The sequence below is a fragment of the Martes martes genome (genome assembly GCF_963455335.1).
Source record: "Martes martes genome assembly, chromosome: 1".
Lineage (NCBI taxonomy): Eukaryota > Metazoa > Chordata > Mammalia > Carnivora > Mustelidae > Martes > Martes martes.
In genome coordinates, this window is record NC_137888.1 from 986,964 (window position 1) to 1,007,728 (window position 20,765).

Sequence of the window (20,765 nt, forward strand, 5' to 3'; positions counted from 1 at the left end):
GGTTTTTATAGACAAACAGGGGGATGGGAGGGGGGACACGAGGCTGTTAAGTGCGTATTATTTCGGTCAAGGTCACCTTCCCTTAGGGAAGCCGGGGTCTTATCAAGCAGATTACCTTTTACCTTACCAAGGAAGATTAGTGCTGACCAGGAAATTCCGAACGATTGGTTTAAAATTCCACTCGTGGGAGAGGCTGAAAGTACAATTAGGTCAGGTGTCAAGTGTGGGTGGCGGCGAGCACGGATGATTCCATCCCGGGGCATGTTCCGTTTTAACACAAAATCGGCATCACCGAGAGTGGAGCTGAAGCCTCTAGGACCGCCATCAGGCATTCTCTGTGGTCTACCCAGTTTTGCCAGGAAAGGACTGACACCCCTCCGTGGAAGGTCCTCCTTGCCCACCCTGCTCACCCACAGACTCAGTTTCTGTGTCCAGGGCATGCTGTGACTCTCGGAATGGCTCTGTGGATGTGGGTTTTTTGGGTGTAACGCGCTCTCCTTGCCCAATTCACCTTGTTTTACCCTGAATTCACTTTCTCAGGTGTCAGTGCTAGGACACACCCACTCGAGCCGCGCCTGCGCCCTGCACGTGTGCTGGCCCATCCCTTTGCCGCGGGGACCGTGGGGAGTCCGCGCTTCTACAGGACGGCCGTCCGCCCATTCTGCTGACAGCGTCCCGGCCAGCCCTGCCCAGGACACACTGTGAGGCAGCTGTCACCGGCACTCGTGGCTTCCCTGGACGAGCCAGGGCCCAGGGCGGCAGTCTGCTGTATCAGCCCCGGACGGCACCCACCGACCGTGGACCAGAACCAGAGCTCGGAGGCGCGGCCTCCAGGCTTTGCTCGCGGGGGTCCCAGTGTGAGGAGCATGTCAGTGGGGGGACAGCTCAGGCTCCCCGTGGGATTAAGTGGCCCAACCCGCAACCCGAGTGGCTCCTCCCGCCCACCCACCTGCTGCAGGGACGGGCCCTGGCAGTCCCCGAAGCCTGCGGGCTGCGCCACACCCTGTTCCTCCCGTTCAGAGAGAGCCTCGACGGCTCACCGCCTTCTTAGCAGTTTTCCCCCGTCAAGGTGCAAGGCCGGTAGTGTCCTGCCCGTGATCGCGCTGCGTGGCCTTGCGTGTCATCCCCGTGGCATCCAGGCGAAGCGGGCACCAGCTCCGGGATGCTTCCTGCAACGGCAGGGCCTCCGGCGAGCTCAAGACACCACATCACAGCGAAGAAGGCTGATAGAGTATGCAAGGGAAGAAACAGCTCCCAGGGGTTGAACAGCTGGACTGCGCGGTGGAGAGCACGCTCTGCGGGGGCTGCGGGCAGCTGTCTAGATGCGCGGAGATTAGCGAAGGAAAACCTTACAGAAGCCCCGGGGCCCGCGCTCTCCTGGGCTACCCGCGTCGCGGCAAGATCTTCCCCTGCCCCGGCAACAGCCCGGCCACTCGGAAACCGCCACGGCCCGGCCACTCGGAAACTGCCACGGCCTGGCCAATCAGAAGCCGTCAGCACCAGGGGGCCCTCCCTCGCCTCCCGGGATTGTCCCTGGGAGCAGCCCCCCCCACCCCCCCGCAGAGCCGCCGTCCTGCGCGCTGGGCACCTGCCCGCGGTTTTGTCCTGACGTGCGCGCCCCGAATGTCCATTTCCGGCTCTTCCCCATAAAGCCCTTCGGCCGGGGAAGAAGCTGGCCCGTAGCTGTCACTTTGCTCTGGGGCTTTGGTAAGCGCCTCCGCGAGCTCAGCAGTCACCACGGAACGCACCCCGCACCCTGCGCACCCGTCTCAGCGGCCTGGAGCTCGGCCGGGCCAGGCCGGATGGGCTCTGGGCTGCCTGGGGTCCTGTTTCTCTCTAAAGGCTCTGGATCTCCTTGGACCGGCGGCCATCGTGCCCCCTTCTCCGAGTGCGAGGCGATGGGCCTGCCCTGGGGTGTGGGTGGGGGGCTGGGGGGGCACTGGCCGTCACCGCCCGACATTGGCCCTGCTGTTCCCTTCCTGGGAGTGGATCCCACGGGGTGGCCGCCAGCTCCCTGGGTATGTCTCCCCTTCTGCTCTCTCCAGGCAGACCTGGTCATTCCTTTGTCTTCGTGTCCCCCTAGATGGAGGAGGCCCGGGTCCTGTCCCCCGGGGCCTCTCTGGGGGGTGGTGGGCAGCCAGTCTCCACCCCCGCCCCACGAAAGTCAAAGGTGAGCCTCCCCCCAGTGGAGCCTGGAGGCTGGCGGGGGCCCCGGCACTCACCGCAACTCCAGGCAGCACGGCCGACCTCGGACCCCGCAGAGCCACCCCCACAGGAGAGAGTCACCGGGGACAGGCCCAGGTGCGAGGTTCACGGACTCTCCTGCAGGAAACCAGCCCCCCCCTGCCGCGCGGCTGAGGAGACACTGAGAAACCGTCATCAGCCCGAACCCTGGCGTTTCTGCCGCGGATGCTCGTTCAGAGCAACCCCGCCCAGCTTCCTCCTTTTTCTGCACAAAACACGTCCCTCTTCTTTGTCGGACCTGCCTGTGGTGTTGCCGGAGCTTGCGTGTCCAAAACGGAAATTCTCCGCCATTCCTAGATCAACCGGGAATGATCTAGATCATTCCTAGATCACCACACTCGTGCTGATCAGGTGCGGGGCTGTTTCCTGTTGAAGGTTAACACCGCCTTTCTGCCTGCTTCCGGTGGGCTGTGGGCGCTGCAACCTGCCCCCTTCGTTCTCCTCCAGGGGAGCCAGGGGACCAGACCTGACCTCCTTTCCCCCCACCCCTCCCCCTCAACCAGAGCCTGGCTGGTTCTTCGCCAGTGTTGAGAGTGGACTGGGGACCAGAGGAGCACCACGGGGACTCGGGTATCGGGTGCATGTGGGTAGGGGGCTTGCTGCGACCCCCCAGAGCAGGTGTCTGTGCCTCGTTGGCGTGGGGGGCAGCCACCAGACCAAATGTGGGTCAGGGTGAATCCTAGGCTGGCGCTGCGTGGGGGGAGGGGAAGTCCGTCAAAACCCCAACAGTTCTGTCCTGCCTGGCACAGCGACCAATGTCCCTGGCTTAAGCTTGCGGGTTAGCCAGAAAAGGAACATTTAAAATGAGCCAAAAAAAAAAAAAAAAAAAAGCACATTCACTTCCAGCTTGGGATGGCAGGCGGGGTGAGCCCCAGCAGGGGTCAAGGGGCCGGCCCTCCTCCAGGAGGCGGTCACAGCTGGTAAGGGGGCAGGAGTGCCTCCCTCCAGGACTTCTGCAGAGCTGCAGCCAGGGCCAGTAGGTGTGGGTAGGTTCCAGTGGGTGCTGGAAGGGGCCTCCCGGTGGGGGCTGCACGAGGAGGTGGTCCAACGGGGGTTTTGGGAGGAGTGATTCAGCTGAGCCTTCAAGGGGGGATGGGGGGGAGGGGACAGGGAAACAGACCAGAGGGACGGGGTGTGTGCAGTGGGGGCTGCCGAGGGGGGCGGTCTGGTAGGGGCCGCAGGGGGAGGGGGGCCAGGGGACGTGCAGTCGGGTGGGAGCTGCGGGGGGGGGGGAATCCAGTACAGCCTGGGGTGAGGTGGGGGGCCGGACAGACGGCCAGAAAGGGCTTCTGCGAGGGAGGGGATGGTCCAGTGGGGGCTGCATGGGGGCGGGCCAGAGGTTAGCCGAGGCTGTGGGCGAACAGGGACAAGGGCATGGCCCATAACGGGCTGCGGAGTGGACAGCGGGTGGCGGGCGTCCGGTCCGGTGGGGGCTGCAGCCCGGGGCTGGGGGAGGCGGTCCAGTCCACGGGGGGCTGCACGGGCGGCAGGGGAGGGCAGCGAGGGACAGTCTAGTGGTGGCTGGGGGCCGAGTGGGGCGGCAGGTGGACGACCGAGCAGGGGACTGGGGCCTGGCGGAGGTGGAGAGACCCCCAGACCCGGCTGCACAGGGGCGGTATCGGGAGCGGCGGTCCCGTGGGGGCTGAGGCCGGGCGGGAGACCCTCCGCGGGTACGCCAGGCCCCTCCCTGCGGCGCCCCCGCCCGCGCCACGAGGCGGCCGCGTGACCGAGGGGGGGGGCGGCGAGGGGGCGGGCCGGGGCGGGCCGGGGCGGGCCGGGGCGGGCGGAGCGCGGGCCCGGAGGTTAGTGCTCGGGCGTGTCCGGGGGCGTGTCCGGGGGCGTGTCCGGGGCGGGGCTCCGCCGCCTTTCCCGGCAGCGCCCGCGGCCACGAGTCACCGTGTGCGCCCGGACGGCGCGTGCGCCGGGGCCCAGTGGGTCCCCGGTCCCCGCCGCGCGCTCCGAGGAGCGGACGCCTGCGGCCCAGGTACTCCGCGAGGCGCGCGCCGGGGGCTGCGGGGTGCGTGCGAGGTCCCGGGCCGGGCGCCGGGTGCTCAGAGCGCGGGCGCGGTCCGTGCGTGCGGGACGCGCCCTGGGCGCACGGTGACCCGTTCCTCCCGGCGCCGGCCGTGGGTCCCGCGTGCAGCGCCCACCCTCGCCTCCGCCGTGCAGGGAGGGACTCGGGCTCCGCCCGCCCGCCGCCCCCGGACGCGTTTCTCCGCGGGGCTCGCGGTGCGCGCCCCTCAGAACCCCGCCTGTCACTTCCGCAAGGTCCGGCTAGTTGGGGTCTGAGGGCCGCCCCGACCCTCGCCCGTCACCGTCGGACTCCGCGTCCCTTAGGCGGGATGGGCAGGACCGCGTGGACTCGGTGCTGGCGCCCCGGCCCCGTGTCGCTGCACAGCCGTCCCGGCGCACGTGTTCCCCGGGCGGGAAGGCGGGGGATCCCCGGCCCACCCACCCGTCCCGGGGAGCCCTCGGCGCGCCTCCCAGTCCCGTGCCGGGCCCCTCTGTCTCCCGGCCCAGAGCTGGAGGCGCGGCTGGCGCGGAGGGCGCTGGAGGTCGCCTGGGAGCCCCGGCGCTGTGCGGCAGCCCTCTCCTGAGTGGACCCGACGCCTCTGCGGGAGGAAATTATCCCCAAAGGTCCTGTCTGCTTTCCACGCTTGTCCCGGAGAGCCCGTGGCCTTGGCGCAGGCGCGCGCGGTGTGCTCCTGAGGTTCTTTACGATCTCGGCGTGCCCAGGCCCAGCCGGCCTGGTGTCAGAGCAGAAGTTGGAATCTGAGCCAGCTCAGAAATCCGGAATGCGTCTAGAAAAGGCTGTTTTCCACTCTGCTCGAAGCGCAGGTGGGATTTTGGAGCTGCCTTCTGCTTCCTGGGCAGGTGGCCGGTGTTTCCTCTCTGCAAGCGACCGGGGAGGGCCCTCCTAGGAGCAACCCAGATTGGATCAGCAGAGCCGGGACTTTGTGTCCTCTGCGGGGCCGGGTGCCCAGAGCTCACGGCGGGGACTCCCGGATGGTGCCCCACCGCCCCACACCCCCCCAGACCGACCGCCTTGCTCCCTTCTTTGCATTTCCTGACTTGGTGCTACTAGTTCCTTTCTTTCGGACGGGGCTTTGCGGGATGTTGATAACTCCAGACACTCCAGTTCCTGCTGCTGCGCAACTGAGCACCTCCCAGGTGTTTTAAACTTGAGGGTTGAGTGTCTACAGCAGTGATGGCCGGGGGTTTAACTTTACTCTTTGGAACAGGGAACTGTGTCAAGAGGTTTGAGGGGAGGGTGCACGGGTTTTTCGTTTTCACTAAGAAGGTAATGAAACAGCCTTGTTAACTGGGAGAGTGGTAGCTGGTTTAAAACCCAGGACACATGGTGTGTGGTTTTGGGTCTCCGAGCTAACTAGGTCCTGAAGGGACCAGCAGCTGGTGCTCCACACTACCCTCCCACCCCCGCCCCAGGACAGGTGCTGGAGGGCGGTGAGGAGGGGTCCGTGTGGAACTGTCAGAACCTTCTCTGGGAGGCACATGATGGGGTCCTTTGCTTGCCCTGAGGAGGCCTGAGGTTGCCTGGTGTTGGCTGGGGTCAGCACACTTGCGGTCCAGGCCAGTCCTCTTGTCTGTCACCTGCCCTAAGCGTGGCCACCTCATTTACCGTCTGGGCTGCCCATGAGCGTGTGAGGGGATCTTTCCACCTTCCCTGCCTGGAGTGCGAGCCTGGGAAGGGCCTCTGTGTTGAGAAGAGCAGTCTGTGTTTTCCAGAGAGGACTTTGAGTCATAGCGGCGGTGGCCGGCCTCCTGTCAGGGTTGGTGACTACCCCCAGCTCAGGTGAGTGGAATAAAGAGATCTAGGGCAGCCGAAGTCCACTCGGGACGCAGGCGGGGCCCCAGGCTGGCTGCCGAGACGGCTGGCTTCTGGGTGGGTCAGCCCTTTCCTTTGAACCTGAGTCCTTGCACGGCGGCCTCTCTCTGGGGCAGCTGAGAGCCAGGGCTCGAGGCCGCCTGCTGTGCCACTGGCCGTCAGACACCCTGGTGCTGGGGTGCCCACATTTCTTTTGCAGTGGCCGCTCTTAAAAAAGGAGTTTGGATCAGACTCTGGAGTCTTATCCCCTGTTTCTGTGCGGGTGCTGCTGCTTCAGGGGTGGGGCCATGCTCCTCCCCGGGCCTTGTCCGTCCTGGCTCCGTTCAGAGGGACCTGTCGTCCAGCCTGTTGCAGAAGTCTCGGTGTTGACAGGAGTGTGGAATATGAGCCTCAGAGATGCACATTCCAGAGTGGCCTTGGGCCTCCTGACCCCGGGGTGTCGTTCAGATAAGCTTTGTTACTCACCGCCTCGGCTTGCTCTTGCCGTGGGCTGCCGTGCTCGCCCTCGAGGCCCAAGTGTCCTTTCTTCCGGGACACCAGCTGGGGGCACTCGAGCTGCCAGGGTTGACCGGAGGTCCGCTGTGCCGCATGTGCGCTGCTGTGGGACCTCTCCTCTTGGGAATCTGGGGGCTGCCTGTGCGGGGGCCCCAGGACGGTGACCACCCCCACCCCAAGTTGGAGGAGGGGCAGGTTTTCTTTTTCTTTCTTTTTTTTTTTTTTTTAAAGATTTTATTTATTTGACAGACAGAGATCACAAGTAGGCAGAGAGGCAGGCAGAGAGAGAGGAGGAAACAGGCTCCCTGCCGAGCAGAGAGCCCAATGTTGGGTTCGATCCCAGGACCCTGGGATCACAACCCGAGCCGAAGGCAGAGGCTTTAACCCACGGAGCCACCCAGGTGCCCCAAGGGACAGGTTTTCTAAATGGCGCTCGGGAAGAATGTGAAGCAGACACGCAGGTGCCCAGTTTTGAAGGGATGCGCCCGAGGGTCTGGTACCTTCTGTGCTTCTTGCATTTTCTCTGCCATTTCTGGTGTGGGCCAGGGTGAGGCTGGGCTGGCCGTGGGGCCGCAGACGTGCTCTTTGTCCAGGGTGAGCATCTCCGTTCATGACTTTGGAGACTGGGTCCGGGCGCCTGGGCAGAGGAGAGCTTAAGTCCCCCTTTCCAGTGGGCGTGCAGTGGGTGGGAGACTCCTCCTGGGCACTGGAGACCTGCGGTGCACTGGCCCTGCGGGGCGTGGGGGGCCAGGCCAGCTAAGGGGCCGCAAGTGGGAGTGCACACAGCGTGGTCCCCGGGGTGTGATGCGTGAGCCCAGGGCTCCGTGAGCTGTCGGGACGCGGGGCCTCAGCTGCGGGTGATTGAAGAACAGGCAGCCGCGGAGGCTTGGGCGTCTCTCCCACAGCTGGGGGGGGGGGCTCTCCTTCACTCCCCCCATTATAAACAGGGCGGGGGGGCTAGGTTGTCCAGCTGGCGCCCCGCACTGGGCGGTGTCCCCACATTTCAGGCATGGAGCTAGGGGATGGGCTGGGAAGGAAGGGGCTCCCTGAGACCCTGTCTCTGCAGATGCTCCCCCAGCCTGTGAGCTCCCTGGCCAGCCCCTGGGGCGGCTCCTCGCATGCCCGTCCTTCCGGGGTTTGGGGCTGTCGTTACCCTGGAGGACCCCTGGGGGCCCTTCCCAGCAGTGGTCAGGCGCCGGCTTGCCACGCCCCCCGGGGGCACTGGATGTGGCGCTCTGCACGTCCAGCCAGGAATCCTGAGGCGGCGTCCCCCGCGGGTGCTGCGCTGTTCGACCTGCTCAGACATGCCCGTGGGATGTGTTAAGGTGCAGAGTCCTGGGCCGTGACCCAGACCTTCCGATAGCTGTGGCCGGCAGAGCCCAGAGCAGGAGCTTCTGGCAGTTCTCAGCGTAGCATACGAAGCACTGCTCCTCGGTTTCGGGAGCTGTAGGAGTCCAGGATCCAGAACAGAAAGCGTTAACGCGTTTGGTGCTGGTGTTTGAAACTTCCTCCACTGCCCCAGGACTCAGGGACACCAGGTGAGGGAAGTTCCCGTTGCTTCTGGAGGTGACACCTTTTGAGCAGGAGGACCAAGTCCTCGGGGCTCCCGATCCCCTGGGGGCAGGGGCGGGGGCGGGTGGGGGCCCACTCCCGGGACCCGCTCCCGGGGACCCTGGGCTCAGGTGGCTTCTCAGGAGCTCCCCCCGAGCTGGAGAACGTACCCGGCCGGCGGCCGGGGAGTGTACCTGGGAGTAGGAGAGTGAGCTGGAGAGGGGTCTGGGGGCTGGGGTGGGTTCCCGGGGGTGCTCCCCGACGTGGGAGTGGTCCTGCCTGTGGCAGGCCCTAGGGCCCCTCCGTCCGTTTATGCAAGCTTCCGGTGGGTTTGGGAAAGCTCGTACCGGAGCCCGTCCTCAGGAACCCTTGGCCTGTGTCCCCAGTGCAACAGTTTCCTGCAGGGGCAGTGGGGGGGGGGGGGCAGTGGAAGCTGTAGCTCCCCAGCCGGTGGTTTCATTTGGCCTCTTGGGAGCATGGAAAGGGGTTAGCCCAGGACATTGTAACTCCTGGGACCACCCCCTCTCCCGCATCAGTCGGAGGCTCCCTTGGAAACCCTGGTGTTCCCACAGCTACGCCTCCCCTCTGCCCATGCCGTTCCTTGTCGCGCCCACAAAGAAACCCATAGCCTGTCTTCTTCATGGCTTCACGGATGTCCCTTCGTTGTCCCTGTGTCACAGAAATAAGCACAGATGCTTAGATGGTGGGACCGGTCCTGCTCATTGGGCCGCACAGTTCTCTTCTGAGGCCCCAGCCCTGGTGCGGGGACGCCATCTGCTGTCCATGGTCCTGGGTGCGGAGGGCATCCTCGCCAGTCCCCTGGCTTTTCTGGGCCTCATCCTGGGAGGAGTGGCGGGGGCGGGGGGGGGGGGTGCTTACTGCTTGGACAGTCTCGAGCTACCTGTGTTGGGAATCTGGTGGCTTTTCCTCGGGGTCTCTGGACCCCGCAAGCTCTACCAGGCTGGCCCCACATCTTGGGAACTTTTTGTGCCCACTGCTGGGAATTGGAATCGGTTTCTCCATGGATCCTCTACAGTCACCCTCTGTGAACAGGCCGTGCAGGAATGAGCACAGCTGTCCCAGCACCTTTCAAGCCAGCCGCCCTTCTGCCCTCAGGGCACCCCCGCCTCACCTGAGCCACAAGTCCCCTTCGCAACGGCCCCCTTCTTCACCTGACACAGTTGACAGCCGCTAGCTTTTGACTCGTTTAAAAAAGAACTTTGTATCCGTCCGCAAACACAAAAGCCATATCCCTGGATACATAGAAACATAGTAACAAAGATAAACAGTGGAACCCAGGAGCTAGATCTGACTCCCTGCTCCTCTCTGTTAGGTGTAGTGGGATTGGGAAGGGTGGGAGCCCCCTGGATGGAGCGTTGTCCCCGTGTGACTAGTGCTGCTTCTAGCTCTACCCAGAGTGCCCCTGGGTGAGGCTGCCCTTGGGGAACACACGCCTCTGGCTGCTTTTCTTTAGGGGAGCCTCAGGGGCCTTAATGTCTGGGCCTCTGTCCCACATACTGGCCTTTTGCTGCCCCTACCCCCCATGGCTCCTGCTCTCCCTCTGCCCTCCTCAGCAGTGGTCAGCTTTGCCAGCAAACCCCATCTGCCATGTCCACCAGTCTTGTGCCTGGAGTCCCCCCACCGGAGACTGGCGGGACGGCACTCCCAGGCTGCACTGGGGGCCACCAGCCACCCTCACTGTGCCTGGCGTCCTGGCAGGACCCGTCCAGCCTGCACGCTCTGAGCTGTCTTGGGGCCAGGTGACACTGTGGTAGCTCTGGCTGGGAGCCGTGATGCCAGCCGCTCCCCTGGGGCCTCTCCTGGGGAGGGACGTGGGCCCACGGCCACAGCCACCCACTTTGAGCTTGTGGGAGGAGTTTGGGTGCCTGAAAGATGGGACTTTAAGTTGTGTTTGGTTTGAGTTGATTGATGCTTAAGGTGAATTACGGGGTGCAGCAGTCTTGCTGGCCTCCTGGTGGTGGTGACAGCCTGGGCTGGCTGGGCCAGACATCTGGGCTGTGACTTGTGCCGGGAGATTCTCAGGGCTGGGGCCCCTTCCCTGTGTGGACGTTGTGTCCCGACCACGTGAGAGAGCCCTGGGGTTTGTGGGGCGGAGGCATGGGGTCCGAGGGCTGTTGGCGGAGCTTCCCTGAGCCCGTGCCCATCTTTCAGGAGCGTCGTCGTCTCGTCCGGGGCCGCGGGGGGGCTGGGCAGCATGGTGCCCTCCGGCCAGGTGGTGGAGAAGCAGGAGCCCGCGGGGCCGGGGCCGGACCCGGAGCTCAAGTCCTGGAGGTGCCTGGTGTTCTACCTGTGCTTCTACGGCTTCATGGCGCAGTTGCGGCCGGGGGAGAGCTTCATCACACCCTACCTCCTGAGCCCGGATAAGAACTTCACTCGGGAACAGGTACGTGAGCTCCCGGCCCAGAGTGGCTGAGCCTGCAAGGTTAGGTAGGTGGCGGTGTGGTGGGAGGGGTCCCGCCCTCTGCCCCCACCCGGGGCACCTTCGTGTGGTGGTGGGGGGGGGGGACTTGGACTCCTAAGCAGGCTAGTGCAGGAGCGATGGCAGGCGGCAGAGCCGTCCGCGTCTGCTGAGGGTCTGAGGGAAGAGTGCAGGGGACGGGCACCCCGCACACCAACCACAGGGGCTCACGTGGCCCGAGACCTCTAACAGCCATTTGCCCAAAGGGACACGGAGGGATTGACTCGGCAGAAGGATGAAGATCTCCTGGTTGGAACTTGGGTAACAGTTTCTACCCCAGGGCGGTAGAGAGGGAGAGCAGTTTTCTCCCCAGAGCTCTCCTTATCGGGAGAACAAAAGAGCCGAAGGGCTGTTGGTAGATAAAATGCACCGTCAGGCCTTCTGTCCCGGGTGAGGCCTTCCGTCTGAGCCCGGGTCCCACCCTGCTCCTCCTGCCCCCAGTCCCAAGCTGGCGCTGCCCTGTGCTCCCCCCTTCCAGCCCAGCCCCTGGCCTCAGGCACTGTCCCCTCCAGCGCGTCACTGTGGCTAGACGGTGGGGCCCCACTGAGCCACTGGCTTTCTCTGGGAGCCTGGCCTTTCTCCCTGACTGAGAGCCTGACCCCTTCCCCTTGCGGACCTTAGAATTCTTAAAAGTCACATGGAGTCACTGTGCCCGTGAGGCCTGACCTGACCGGCCTCATGTGGGGGCCGGGCCCGCAGTGGCTGGTGTTGTGGCCTCTATGGCTGGTGTCTGCCCCGGGCATGCGAGTGGGGTCTAGGACGGCCTCTGTGGCGTGTCCCCGCTGGGCTGACTGGGGACACTTGTCCACTGATGTCCAGGCTGCCCTGACCTCAGTGCACCCTAATGCTTGAACTGGGGCTTCGACAGTGTCTGTTAGCCCTGAGGGAAATCCGCTGCAGGTGTCCTGGGCACTGCCATGTGCGGGCCTGGTGTCACCGGCACAGACTCCTGCCCCTGCCGCCCGTGTGGCTGGCTGCCCGTTTCCCTCCGTCCCTGGCAGCGGACTGGCACGGCTGAGTCTCTGCCCATCTGATAGCCATGGAGAGCCGGCTTGCTCGGCATGTACTCCTTTGGTCTGCGCAGTGGGCCCTGGGCCTGGTTGGCACCTGCGGTCCCGGAGCTCGCTGCGCCGGCCTCCACATCTTCCTGCAGGGCTGCCCCCCTCCTGGTTGCCCTGGGGGATCGGACTGTCATCTGTTTCTCCCTGTCTGGGCCAGTCCCTCACTCTGCTCGTGGTGTCCTGTTATGCTGGGGTTCTAAGATCTGGTCCCGCCAGATTGTCCCTCCTGCTTCTTGCTGGGGGACGCCCCCATCCTCCCTGCCTTAGTGACCACCTGGCCCCGGGGTTGGGGGGAGGCTGGCTCTCTACCTTCACGCCTGGGACGCCCTTCCACCAGGCTGCCTAGGCTGCGTCCACAGCGCCACGCGTGCAGGAAGCCCCCGTCCGGGACTGCTCACGGCGCTCCTCCTCGCGGGCCTGGCCCCACCTGTCACCTGCCAGCCTGGGATCATCAGGGCCCAGCAGGGAAGGCCACTGTCCCGCTCCCCCGCCCTCCCCTTGCACGGGCTTCAGCACCCCTCCAGCTGCTGCCAGGATCGGGCTCGTGCTTCCTGCTGGGTTTTGGGGTCCCTCGTCCTGCTCCTGAGAACCTGCGGTTTTGCATCCTTCTTGCCCTTGCCGTGGCTCTGCCGCCACCCCCCACCCCCACCCCGTTGTCCTGGCTGCTTTGGGGCCCAGCCGAGCCTGCCCATTCAGAGAAGCAGCTGCTTGGGAGCCGCCTGGCCCTGGCCCATCCACACACTAGGCTCCTGGGAAGGCGTCCAGGCAACACTAGGCTCAGCCAGTAGGAAGCTGTCCTTGCGCCAAGTGCTGGGCCACTTGACAGATGCCACCGAACCCCAGGGACTTTGTGGGTGCCCACTCCCCCAGTACCTTCCAAGTGTGACGTGGGTCAGCCACCTCTGCCCGCCCGTTGGCCTGCCAAGCCCGAGGAGAGCCCATGGAGGATGCGGGGCAGGGCAAGAGGGGGAAGAGGAGGACAGAGGGGGGAAGGGAAGGAGGGGTAGTCGGTCCTCCGGAGTCTCTGCCCCTTGGGCTCTGCAGCTGGCCGTCGTAACTGCAGGGCGTCGTGACTGCGGCGCTGATGGGTGTCCTGGTTCACATGCCCACGTCTGGACTCGAGCCAGGGCCCCGTGGCTCTCGGTGACCCACTGCAGGGTCTTCTTTCGCCTGGGACTGACCTGCACTCGCTCTCAGCATTCCTGGAGGCCTTTGGTGCTTGGTGCTGTGGGGACCACAACCTTCAGGGTTATCCTCGGCTTTCCTGTGGGGTGTGGGTTGACGAGGCCACCAGGCGCAGGAGCCTCAGTCGGGGAGGGGGTCCAGCAGCCTTCCTCAGAGTCGCTGAGGCTTGGCCACCTGGGGCTGAGTCTGGGGTCCAGGGCACAACCCGAGAAATGCTGTCCCACCCTCGTCCGGGACCACCTGAGGCTCCCCCCTGGGTGGGCAGGGCTGCAGACAGCCGTGGGTGAAGACTGAGGCACCGGGGTCCACCCAGCCGCCCGGAGGCTGGTAGGTGGTGGGCACAGCACAGCCCCACATGCTGACCCGAGGCTCCATGTGGTCCCTCGGTTTCCTTATGTAGGGCCTTGGGTCTGGCTCAGGGGTGGTTCCGGGGCCCGAGTCAGGCTTAGTGCCCCGAGCCCGTGGGTCTCCAGGGAGGCCGTGATCTCTGAGGGCCCAGCTGGGTCTGCCCCGGTGGATGGGAGCCATGGCCAGAGCCCCCAGGTGGAGTCCGGTGGGGCTGGGCACAGGGCTTCCCTTGCAGCGTCCCTGTGCCCTGGGACGTCCTGAGCGGGTGCCGTCCCTCTGCAGAGAGGCGAGGCCCTATCGTGGCCACTCCTCTTCTGTTCCCTTTTCCTTCCGGCTTTCTCCCTCCCCGTGCTCCGTGGGACCTGCTGCCTGAGGCCTCCCCTCCCAGGCTGAGGCATACATCGGTCCCACTGTCAAGGACGGGGACAAACCAGGTCACATTTTCATCTAAAAGCCCACGAACCTAGGTTGCCACGCGTTTTGGTGTCATTTGGGACCATCAGCGGGTCGCGCCGGCTTTCCACAGGACGTGCTGGCTGGGCCCCGGGGAGCTGTGGGAGGCCCGCAGGGTGGGTGCCCTCCGATGCAGAGGGGCTCGCCCGGGACCGTCGCCTGCCCCCCCCCGCGCCCCCTCCCCCCACTCAGCGTCACGAGCCACTGTCCCCCAGGTCACCAACGAGATCACGCCGGTGCTGTCCTACTCGTACCTGGCGGTGCTGGTGCCCATGTTCCTGCTGACCGACTACCTGCGCTACACGCCGGTGCTGGTGCTGCAGAGCGCGAGCTTCGTGGCGGCCTGGCTGCTGCTGCTGCTCGGCCGCTCGGTGCTGCACATGCAGCTCATGGAGCTGTGCTACGGCGTCACCATGGCCGCGCGCATCGCCTACTCCTCCTACATCTTCTCGCTCGTGCGGCCGGAGCGCTACCAGCGCATGGCCGGCTACTCCCGCTCCGCCGCGCTGCTCGGCGTCTTCACCAGCTCGGTGCTGGGCCAGCTGCTCGTCTCCGCCGCCGGGGTGCCCTTCTCCACGCTCAACTACGCGTCGCTCGGCCTCCTGTGCTGCAGCCTGCTGCTCGCGCTCTTCCTGCGGCGGCCCCGGCGCAGCCTCTTCTTCAACCGCGCCGCCGCCGCGCGCCGCGGGGCCGCCGCCTCCGAGCTGGCCCGCATGAACCCGGCCGAGGCGCGGGGGGCCTGGCGGGACTGGACGCCGGCACGCATGCTCCGCGAGCTGGGGGCCACCGCGCATTCGCCGCAGCTGCGCCTCTGGTCCCTCTGGTGGGTCTTCAACTCGGCCGCCTACTACCTGATCGTCTACTACGTGCACATCCTGTGGAACGTGGTCCACCCCACGGCGGACAGCGCCTCGGTCTACAACGGCGGCGCGGACGCCGCGTCCACGCTGCTCGGTAGGCCCGCGGCCCTGCCCCCCGCGCCCCCGCACAACCCCGCGGCCCCCCCCCCCTGGGGCGGCGGTGACCTGTCCTGTCCCCCAGGTGCCATCACCTCCTTCTCCGCGGGCTTTGTGAAGATCCGCTGGGCGCTGTGGGCCAAGCTGGTCATCGCGGGCGTGACGGCGGCGCAGGCGGCGCTGGTGTTCCTCATGTACAGCACCAGCAGCATCTGGCTGTGCTACCTGGCCTTCGTGCTCTTCCGCGGCGCCTACCAGTTCCTGGTGCCCATCGCCACGTGAGTTGACCCGAGTGCGGGGCTGTCAGGACGCGGTCTGGGTGGCCACTGACGTGCCAGTGCTCAGAGCGGGCAGTGGCGGGCAGCTGGGAGTGGACAGACCGTCTGCGTCTATTAACAGGCGTCTTTTCTGGAATGTTCCACGGGGAGCAGAAGGGGCATGTGCAGGCAGTGCTGAGCTCGCTCCGTGGTGTGCACTCGCTCATGTCGGGGGCAGCAGTGAGCTGGGCTTTCTCAGTCGGGCCCCGTCGTCCGTTGTCCACAGCACAGCCTGTCTTGGCTTCCGTGACCCTGAGCTTGGTGCAGAGCCTGGTCCCCGTGCTGTCCCCTCTGTTGCTTCCACGGAGGCTACGTGCTGGCCACGGCCCCCAGCCGTTGTGAAGCCGTTCTTCCCAGCTCCCTTCCCTGTTTTGGAGGCCCCAAGTCCTGCTGTGGCCCATCTGTGGTGCACAAGGCCTTTCCTGTCCCCTCCCACCACAGGGCGGTGACACACAGCCAGGGAGTGACCAGGTGGCCCCGCTCGCCCTCCGTCCAGGGCTCTCCTGGGGCCCTAGCATTTCTCACACCCCTGGGGACTCCCCTCTGTCTGCCCAGGGGTGTCCCCAGAGCTGCCCTTCGGCCCACTTCTGCCTTCCAAGCCCTTCTCCATCCCGCATCCTGCTTGCTGCTGAGACCCTCGGTATGCGTGAACTGAGCCTTTCACGGAGCTGGTGCCACACACCCACATCACACGTGTGGCTTGCACCCAGCGGGTGGGTCTGGCTCTGTTACCAGCTGCCCTTCTCTTGACCCCGGTTCCCTGCCGGGCCTCACTCCTCAGGGCAGGGTGGGGGACCCTCCTGGTCACCCCGAGTTAGAACATCTGTCCCCACGGGTTCTTGAGCTCAGGTAGCATCCCCAGCTCCTGGCACGGTGGGGCCGCCGACTCTGCGCTCCCGTGGCCAGGCCCCAGTCTCCCCTGCTTCCCGGCACAGCTCCCCCTCAGCGGGCAGATGTCCCGGAAGCATCTCCTTGGCACGCTCCCACTTGGAAAGGGCCCTAGGTCGTCTCGCACTGCCATCCACTTCTTCATCTCTGCTGCTGGAAGGCCTTTGCCGGTTGTAGAAACCGCAGGAGAGGTCAGGTCTGGCACAGGTAGGCATGGGGGAGAGAGCGGGTGCCGCCGCCTCCTCCTACCCGAGGCCTGGCTGCTGGCACTCGGGCGTCGGGCCTGATGTGGCTCGGAGCTTGGCCCTCGGCCTCCAGCCCTGCCCGCCCGGCTGCCCACGTCCACCGACGTCCTCGGGCTCTTGCCGGTGCCGAGTACCTGGACCCCAGTTGGCAGGGGTGGTGCGCACGGTGTTTTCCTGTGTCAGCCCTGAATGAGGTCGGCACCCTCTTGCCTACTTGTGGGCCAAGCTGGTCATCGCGGGTGTGACGCGTTCCTTTCTCTGCGTCGGGATGGTGGCCGCAGAGGGGTCCCAGGAGGGGGCTGGCCAGGCAGGGCACGGGCTTTGGAAAGGTGTCGGCAGAAAACGGGCAAGCATGTGGTGGGCCTGCGGGCGTGCGGGCCCGATGGCCTTCCCGTAGGGACGGTGTGGCCGGCTCCTCCCTGGTGTCAGTGGCCTGTTCGTTTCTGGCCTCTTTTGCTGGGTTCTCTGTTGCGCTTGCGCCGACCGAGTACGGTGGGAGCCTCGCGCCGCTGGCACGGCTCCATTTGTTCCCGCTTGGGTTCACGGAGGCCGTGGGGGTCGCGGAGTGTGGCGTGGCGTCTGCTGTGGTGGGCACCTGGCCCAGCGCGGGCCCCCCCCAGACCTCCGCCTGACGCGCTCTTTCTCTCGCTCCGCGCGCTCTCACGCTGCTGCTCGTCTGGGCCCGGCGGGTCTGTCGCGCACCCGCCCCCAACCCAGCGCAGTGGCGCCGCTCGCTCTCTGTCATCCTCTCGGAAGGCTTCTCGGGTGTGTCTGCGTCTTCGCTTTTCAGAGCTGTAGAGCGTCTCCTGTCCAGTCACTTGTTTCTGGAGGTTTTTCTGCAGCCGATCGGGAGGTGAACGCACGTTCGTTCTCCTGCTTTCCGTGTTCGCGTTACTGTCGTGTCCCTAACTTACCACGTCTTCAGCAGCGAACGGCCGCGCTTCCAGAGCCCTCCCCGAGATGCTCCGCCCGTTCTCACGAGGATGACCGTCTCTGCCCCAGCATTACTGGGAGACGTTTCGAACACCCTCCTGGGGGCACACTTGTCCTCGGTCTCGGATTCACGGAGCCGGGTCTCGTGCCCGGGCACGGGGGGGTGGACAGCTGCCGGCTGGACTTGCCGAGTCCCTTCGAACTGTGGGCACCTCTCATTCCCCCGGAGTCTGACTTCGGCCGCTTTCCCGTTCAGTTTTCAGATTGCATCTTCTCTCTCTAAAGAGCTCTGTGCGCTGGTTTTCGGAGTGAATACATTCCTTGCCACCGTCCTCAAGACCATCATCACTCTCATTGTCTCTGACAAGCGGGGTCTGGGCCTCCCAGTCCACTCACAGGTGAGCCCACTTCAGCCTCGCTGCCCGGGGGACGCGGGTGTCTGGGCAGCAGCATCTCCCACCCCACGGGCCTGGGGCTGTCGGTCTACTGTTGGGGGCGGAGGGGTTGTGTGCAGGGGTTGTGTGGAGGGCGTTTCCGGCCAGATGCCCAGACTGGAGCAGAGCAGGGAGGGGAGGGGCGGCTGGATGCCCTCCGACCTCTGCGGCCAGCCCAGGTGCTCTCTGTCCTTTTTGGAGGAGCTCTGACCAGCCCCCATCGTCCCCCATGCCAGCTGGTGTCCCAGGAAGGGTGGAGGCCTGGCCGTGAGCCCTTTCCTTGTGTGGTCCCAGCTCACTGCCCTCATTTGAGAGCTCTGCCCTTGTCGGTGCCTGTCAGACCCAGGCACTGGCTCACGGGCCAGCTGTCTGTCTACCATACGTGTGACATATGTGGGGGACGTGATGTTGGTGCCTGCTGGCCCCTCTCCAGCCCCTTCCCTCGCCCAACCCTGAGCAGGTTCTTGGTGCTTCTGAGAGGAGCTGGAGAGCTCTTGTTCCCGGGAGGTTGGGCAACACTCACATGTGTGACTCCCGGTGGTCTCAGCCAAGGCAGGACCTGTCTGGGCCAGCTGGAATGAGCCGCAAGATGGTAACCGGGCCCCTGGGCCATGCCATCAGCCACGGGGGCTTGTGGCCTCCATCTGCCTGGAGCCCGGACACCCTGCGCTTGGTGGGCTCCACAGGGAAGTCCCAATCTCCATCTGAGGGGGCTGAGTGGGCACAGCCTCGGTGACCGCAGAGCTGACTGGAAGGAGGTGCTGGGCAGGACAGACCTTCTCATTTAGAGACGGGCCTGTGGGGTTTGGATGTGCCCTTGGGGAGTAGGAGATCTGAACCACTTGCCCGTGTCTGCAGGCTTCTGGGGGGCCTCTAGGTTGAGCACTGGGACCGTCCCGCCCAAGCAGGGTGGGCAGAGCCCCCCACTGGGGACAAGTGCGGATGCACCTGCGGGGTCAGCGGGGCCTGGGGGGCTGTGCCCTGTGCCCGGGGATGGGCAGCTGGGGGACCTCCCCTGGAAGCAACAGCCTTTGCAGGGGAGCACCCTCGGCCCTGGACTTTCCACGGAGTCTGGACTGGCAGCAGCACCTGGGAGGAGCCCCCAGCGGGTCGCCTCTGGGCAGCGGGGTTGTTAGTGTGGCCGGACGGAGGTCCATCTCGGTTCCCGGAGGGCTCAGTGGACCCAGCCATACGGCAGCCCCGACCTCAGGTCGCTACCCCTGTTGATGGCCCTGCTCAGCCTGGGGGACCAGGGGCAGTGTGCCCGGAAGCCGGGCCGTGGCCTGGGGCCCACGAGGGGCCGGGGGTTCTTCCCCAGGGGCTGGGCCTTCCCATGTAGTAGCTCCCGGCCGTGTCGGGTCAAGAGCAGAGAAAAATACATGGGATTTTCTCTGGCTGGTCTCATTTCCCAGTTAAAAAAATAAATGTAGACGTGGGGCCGTAAGTTCGTGATCAGAAATGCTGACGGGAGCCGCAGGGAAACCCCTGCTCACTCCCGCTGTTCGCGGCCGGTGTGTCCCTTCATGTCACCCCGGGAGCTCTTCACCGTAAAATGAAACAGCAAACATGGGCACGTTTGGGAGCAACAAAGCATCACAATTCAGGACAAGCCACAGCAAAACCACAGGCGGGCCTGACCCATCCAGAAGAGGGACGTTTTGTGCAGAAAAAGGAGGAAGCTGGGCGGGGTTGCTCTGAACGAGCGGCCGCCGCAGAAACGCCAGGCTTCGGGCTGATGACGGTTTCTCAGTGTCTCCTCAGCCGCGCGGCGGGGGGGGCTGGTTTCCTGCAGGAGAGTCCGTGAACCTCGCGCCTGGGCCTGTCCCCGGTGACTGTCTCCCGCGGGGGTGGCTCTGCGGGGTCCGAGGTCGGCCGTGCTGCCTGGAGTTGCGGTGAGTGCCGGGGCCCCCGCCAGCCTCCGGGCTCCGCTGGGGGGAGGCTCACCTTCATCGACTCTTGGTGTTGAGAGGGAGTCGGCGTTCAGGCTGGATGGAGACTCGTGGGACCCGGGGCACAGCAGGCCTGGGTTTGCTTGTTTTTTAACTTAGACTTTATGTTTGGGTAACCGTACGTTCCGATGCAGCGTGAGAGGTAGCGCAGACCCACGTGCCTGTTCCCACTGTCTCCGCCGGACACGCCCTGCGGGGCGGCGTCCCTCTGGGGGACTGACCTGACACAGGCGAGGGCGAGAACGCGCCTGCCCTTCAGGGCCCTGCAGTGGCCGTTCCTGGCCACACCCCTGACCCCAACCCCACAGTCCCTCCACCGTTTCTGTATCGTCTTTCAAGAGTTGTCACTTAGGCGGAATCGTGGTCTGTCACCTGTGGGTCGGGCTTTCTCGCTCAGCCCGCCCCAACCCCCGGGATCCACATGGGTCCCCGTGTGTGTGTGTGTGTCCGTCCATCTGTCGCTGCCCTCCACTGGTGGTGGACACGGCGTGTGTGCTTGGTCCCCGTAAAGGACTCTGGCCTGTTCCCGGTTGTTGGCTGCTGTGGACACAGGAGCCTTGAGCACTGAGCACAGGCCGTGGCTTGTCGGCGTGCGTGCGTGGCAGAGCCGTGGCCGACTCCTGGGGGCTGCTCTGCTTTGCCTTCCTGCCGACACGTACGGGGCGACCGGGAGAGCCAGTGCCCCCAAATCCTTCCGGGGTCATCCCTGTTTTTTGCTGAGCATCTGACTGGCTGGGGTGGTGCCTGTTTGTGGTTCCGATCGCGTGTCCCCGATGTTGCAAGCCGGGCTCTGCCCTCGTGCGCCCCCTGCACGTCGTCTGGCGAGACTGTCCTCTGCTCTGTTGCTGCTTTCCCACCTGGGGGGGGCTTGTTTTCACTCTTGGGGTTGGGGTGTTGTCTGTCTGTTGGAGGAACTAGTCCTTTGGGGGATTTACACCGGACCCTCAAGTACCACGGTGTGGACTATGTAGGTCCACGTCGATGTAGACTTATTCAGCGGACATGGTGCTCGCGACAGGTGTGTTTTCTTGACGATTTTCCGTAGCACTGTCTGCAGCTGACCGTATTGTGGGAGCGTGATCCGGGGCACACGGTGTCGGCCATGTCACTGGTAGAGCTGCCAGTCAACGGCACGTGACCAGCGGTCAGTCGGACGTTACATGCGGCGCCTCTAAGCCCTGCGTTCTCGAGGTCGGCCGTGTCTGGTTCACACGTGCCCTCGTGTGAGCTCGTGTGGCTCGTCTTTCTCTCCTGACAGGGTTTTGCAGAGCAGAACGTCCTCGTTTTGGCGAGGTCTGATTCATCTGTTTCTCCCGTTATGAATCTGAGTTTTGGTGCCAAGTGTAAGAACTTTTGGCATAACCTGGGCTCTGGAAGTTT

At 65.0% G+C, this 20,765-nt stretch overlaps 1 protein-coding gene across 8 annotated transcripts in view; it reads left to right on the plus strand.

Moving 5' to 3' along the window:
- Nucleotides 1-3,176: 3,176 nt before the first annotated feature.
- Nucleotides 3,177-20,765, plus strand: part of SLC19A1 (solute carrier family 19 member 1) — a 37,026-nt gene continuing 19,437 nt past the window's right edge. For 2 of the 8 annotated variants that reach the window (XM_080819516.1, XM_080819517.1), the window contains exons 1-5: nucleotides 4,148-4,228; nucleotides 10,310-10,541; nucleotides 13,879-14,617; nucleotides 14,705-14,897; nucleotides 17,259-17,400. In XM_080819516.1, coding sequence (XP_080675642.1) covers nucleotides 10,353-10,541; nucleotides 13,879-14,617; nucleotides 14,705-14,897; nucleotides 17,259-17,400 — 1,263 coding nt within the window. In that variant the 5' untranslated portion in view covers nucleotides 4,148-4,228; nucleotides 10,310-10,352. Of the gene's footprint in view, nucleotides 3,231-4,147; nucleotides 4,229-8,021; nucleotides 8,125-10,309; nucleotides 10,542-13,878; nucleotides 14,618-14,704; nucleotides 14,898-17,258; nucleotides 17,401-17,896; nucleotides 18,879-20,765 lie in introns of those variants that run through there. The other 6 variants (XM_080819514.1, XM_080819513.1, XM_080819515.1 and 3 more) reach the window with 6 other exon arrangements.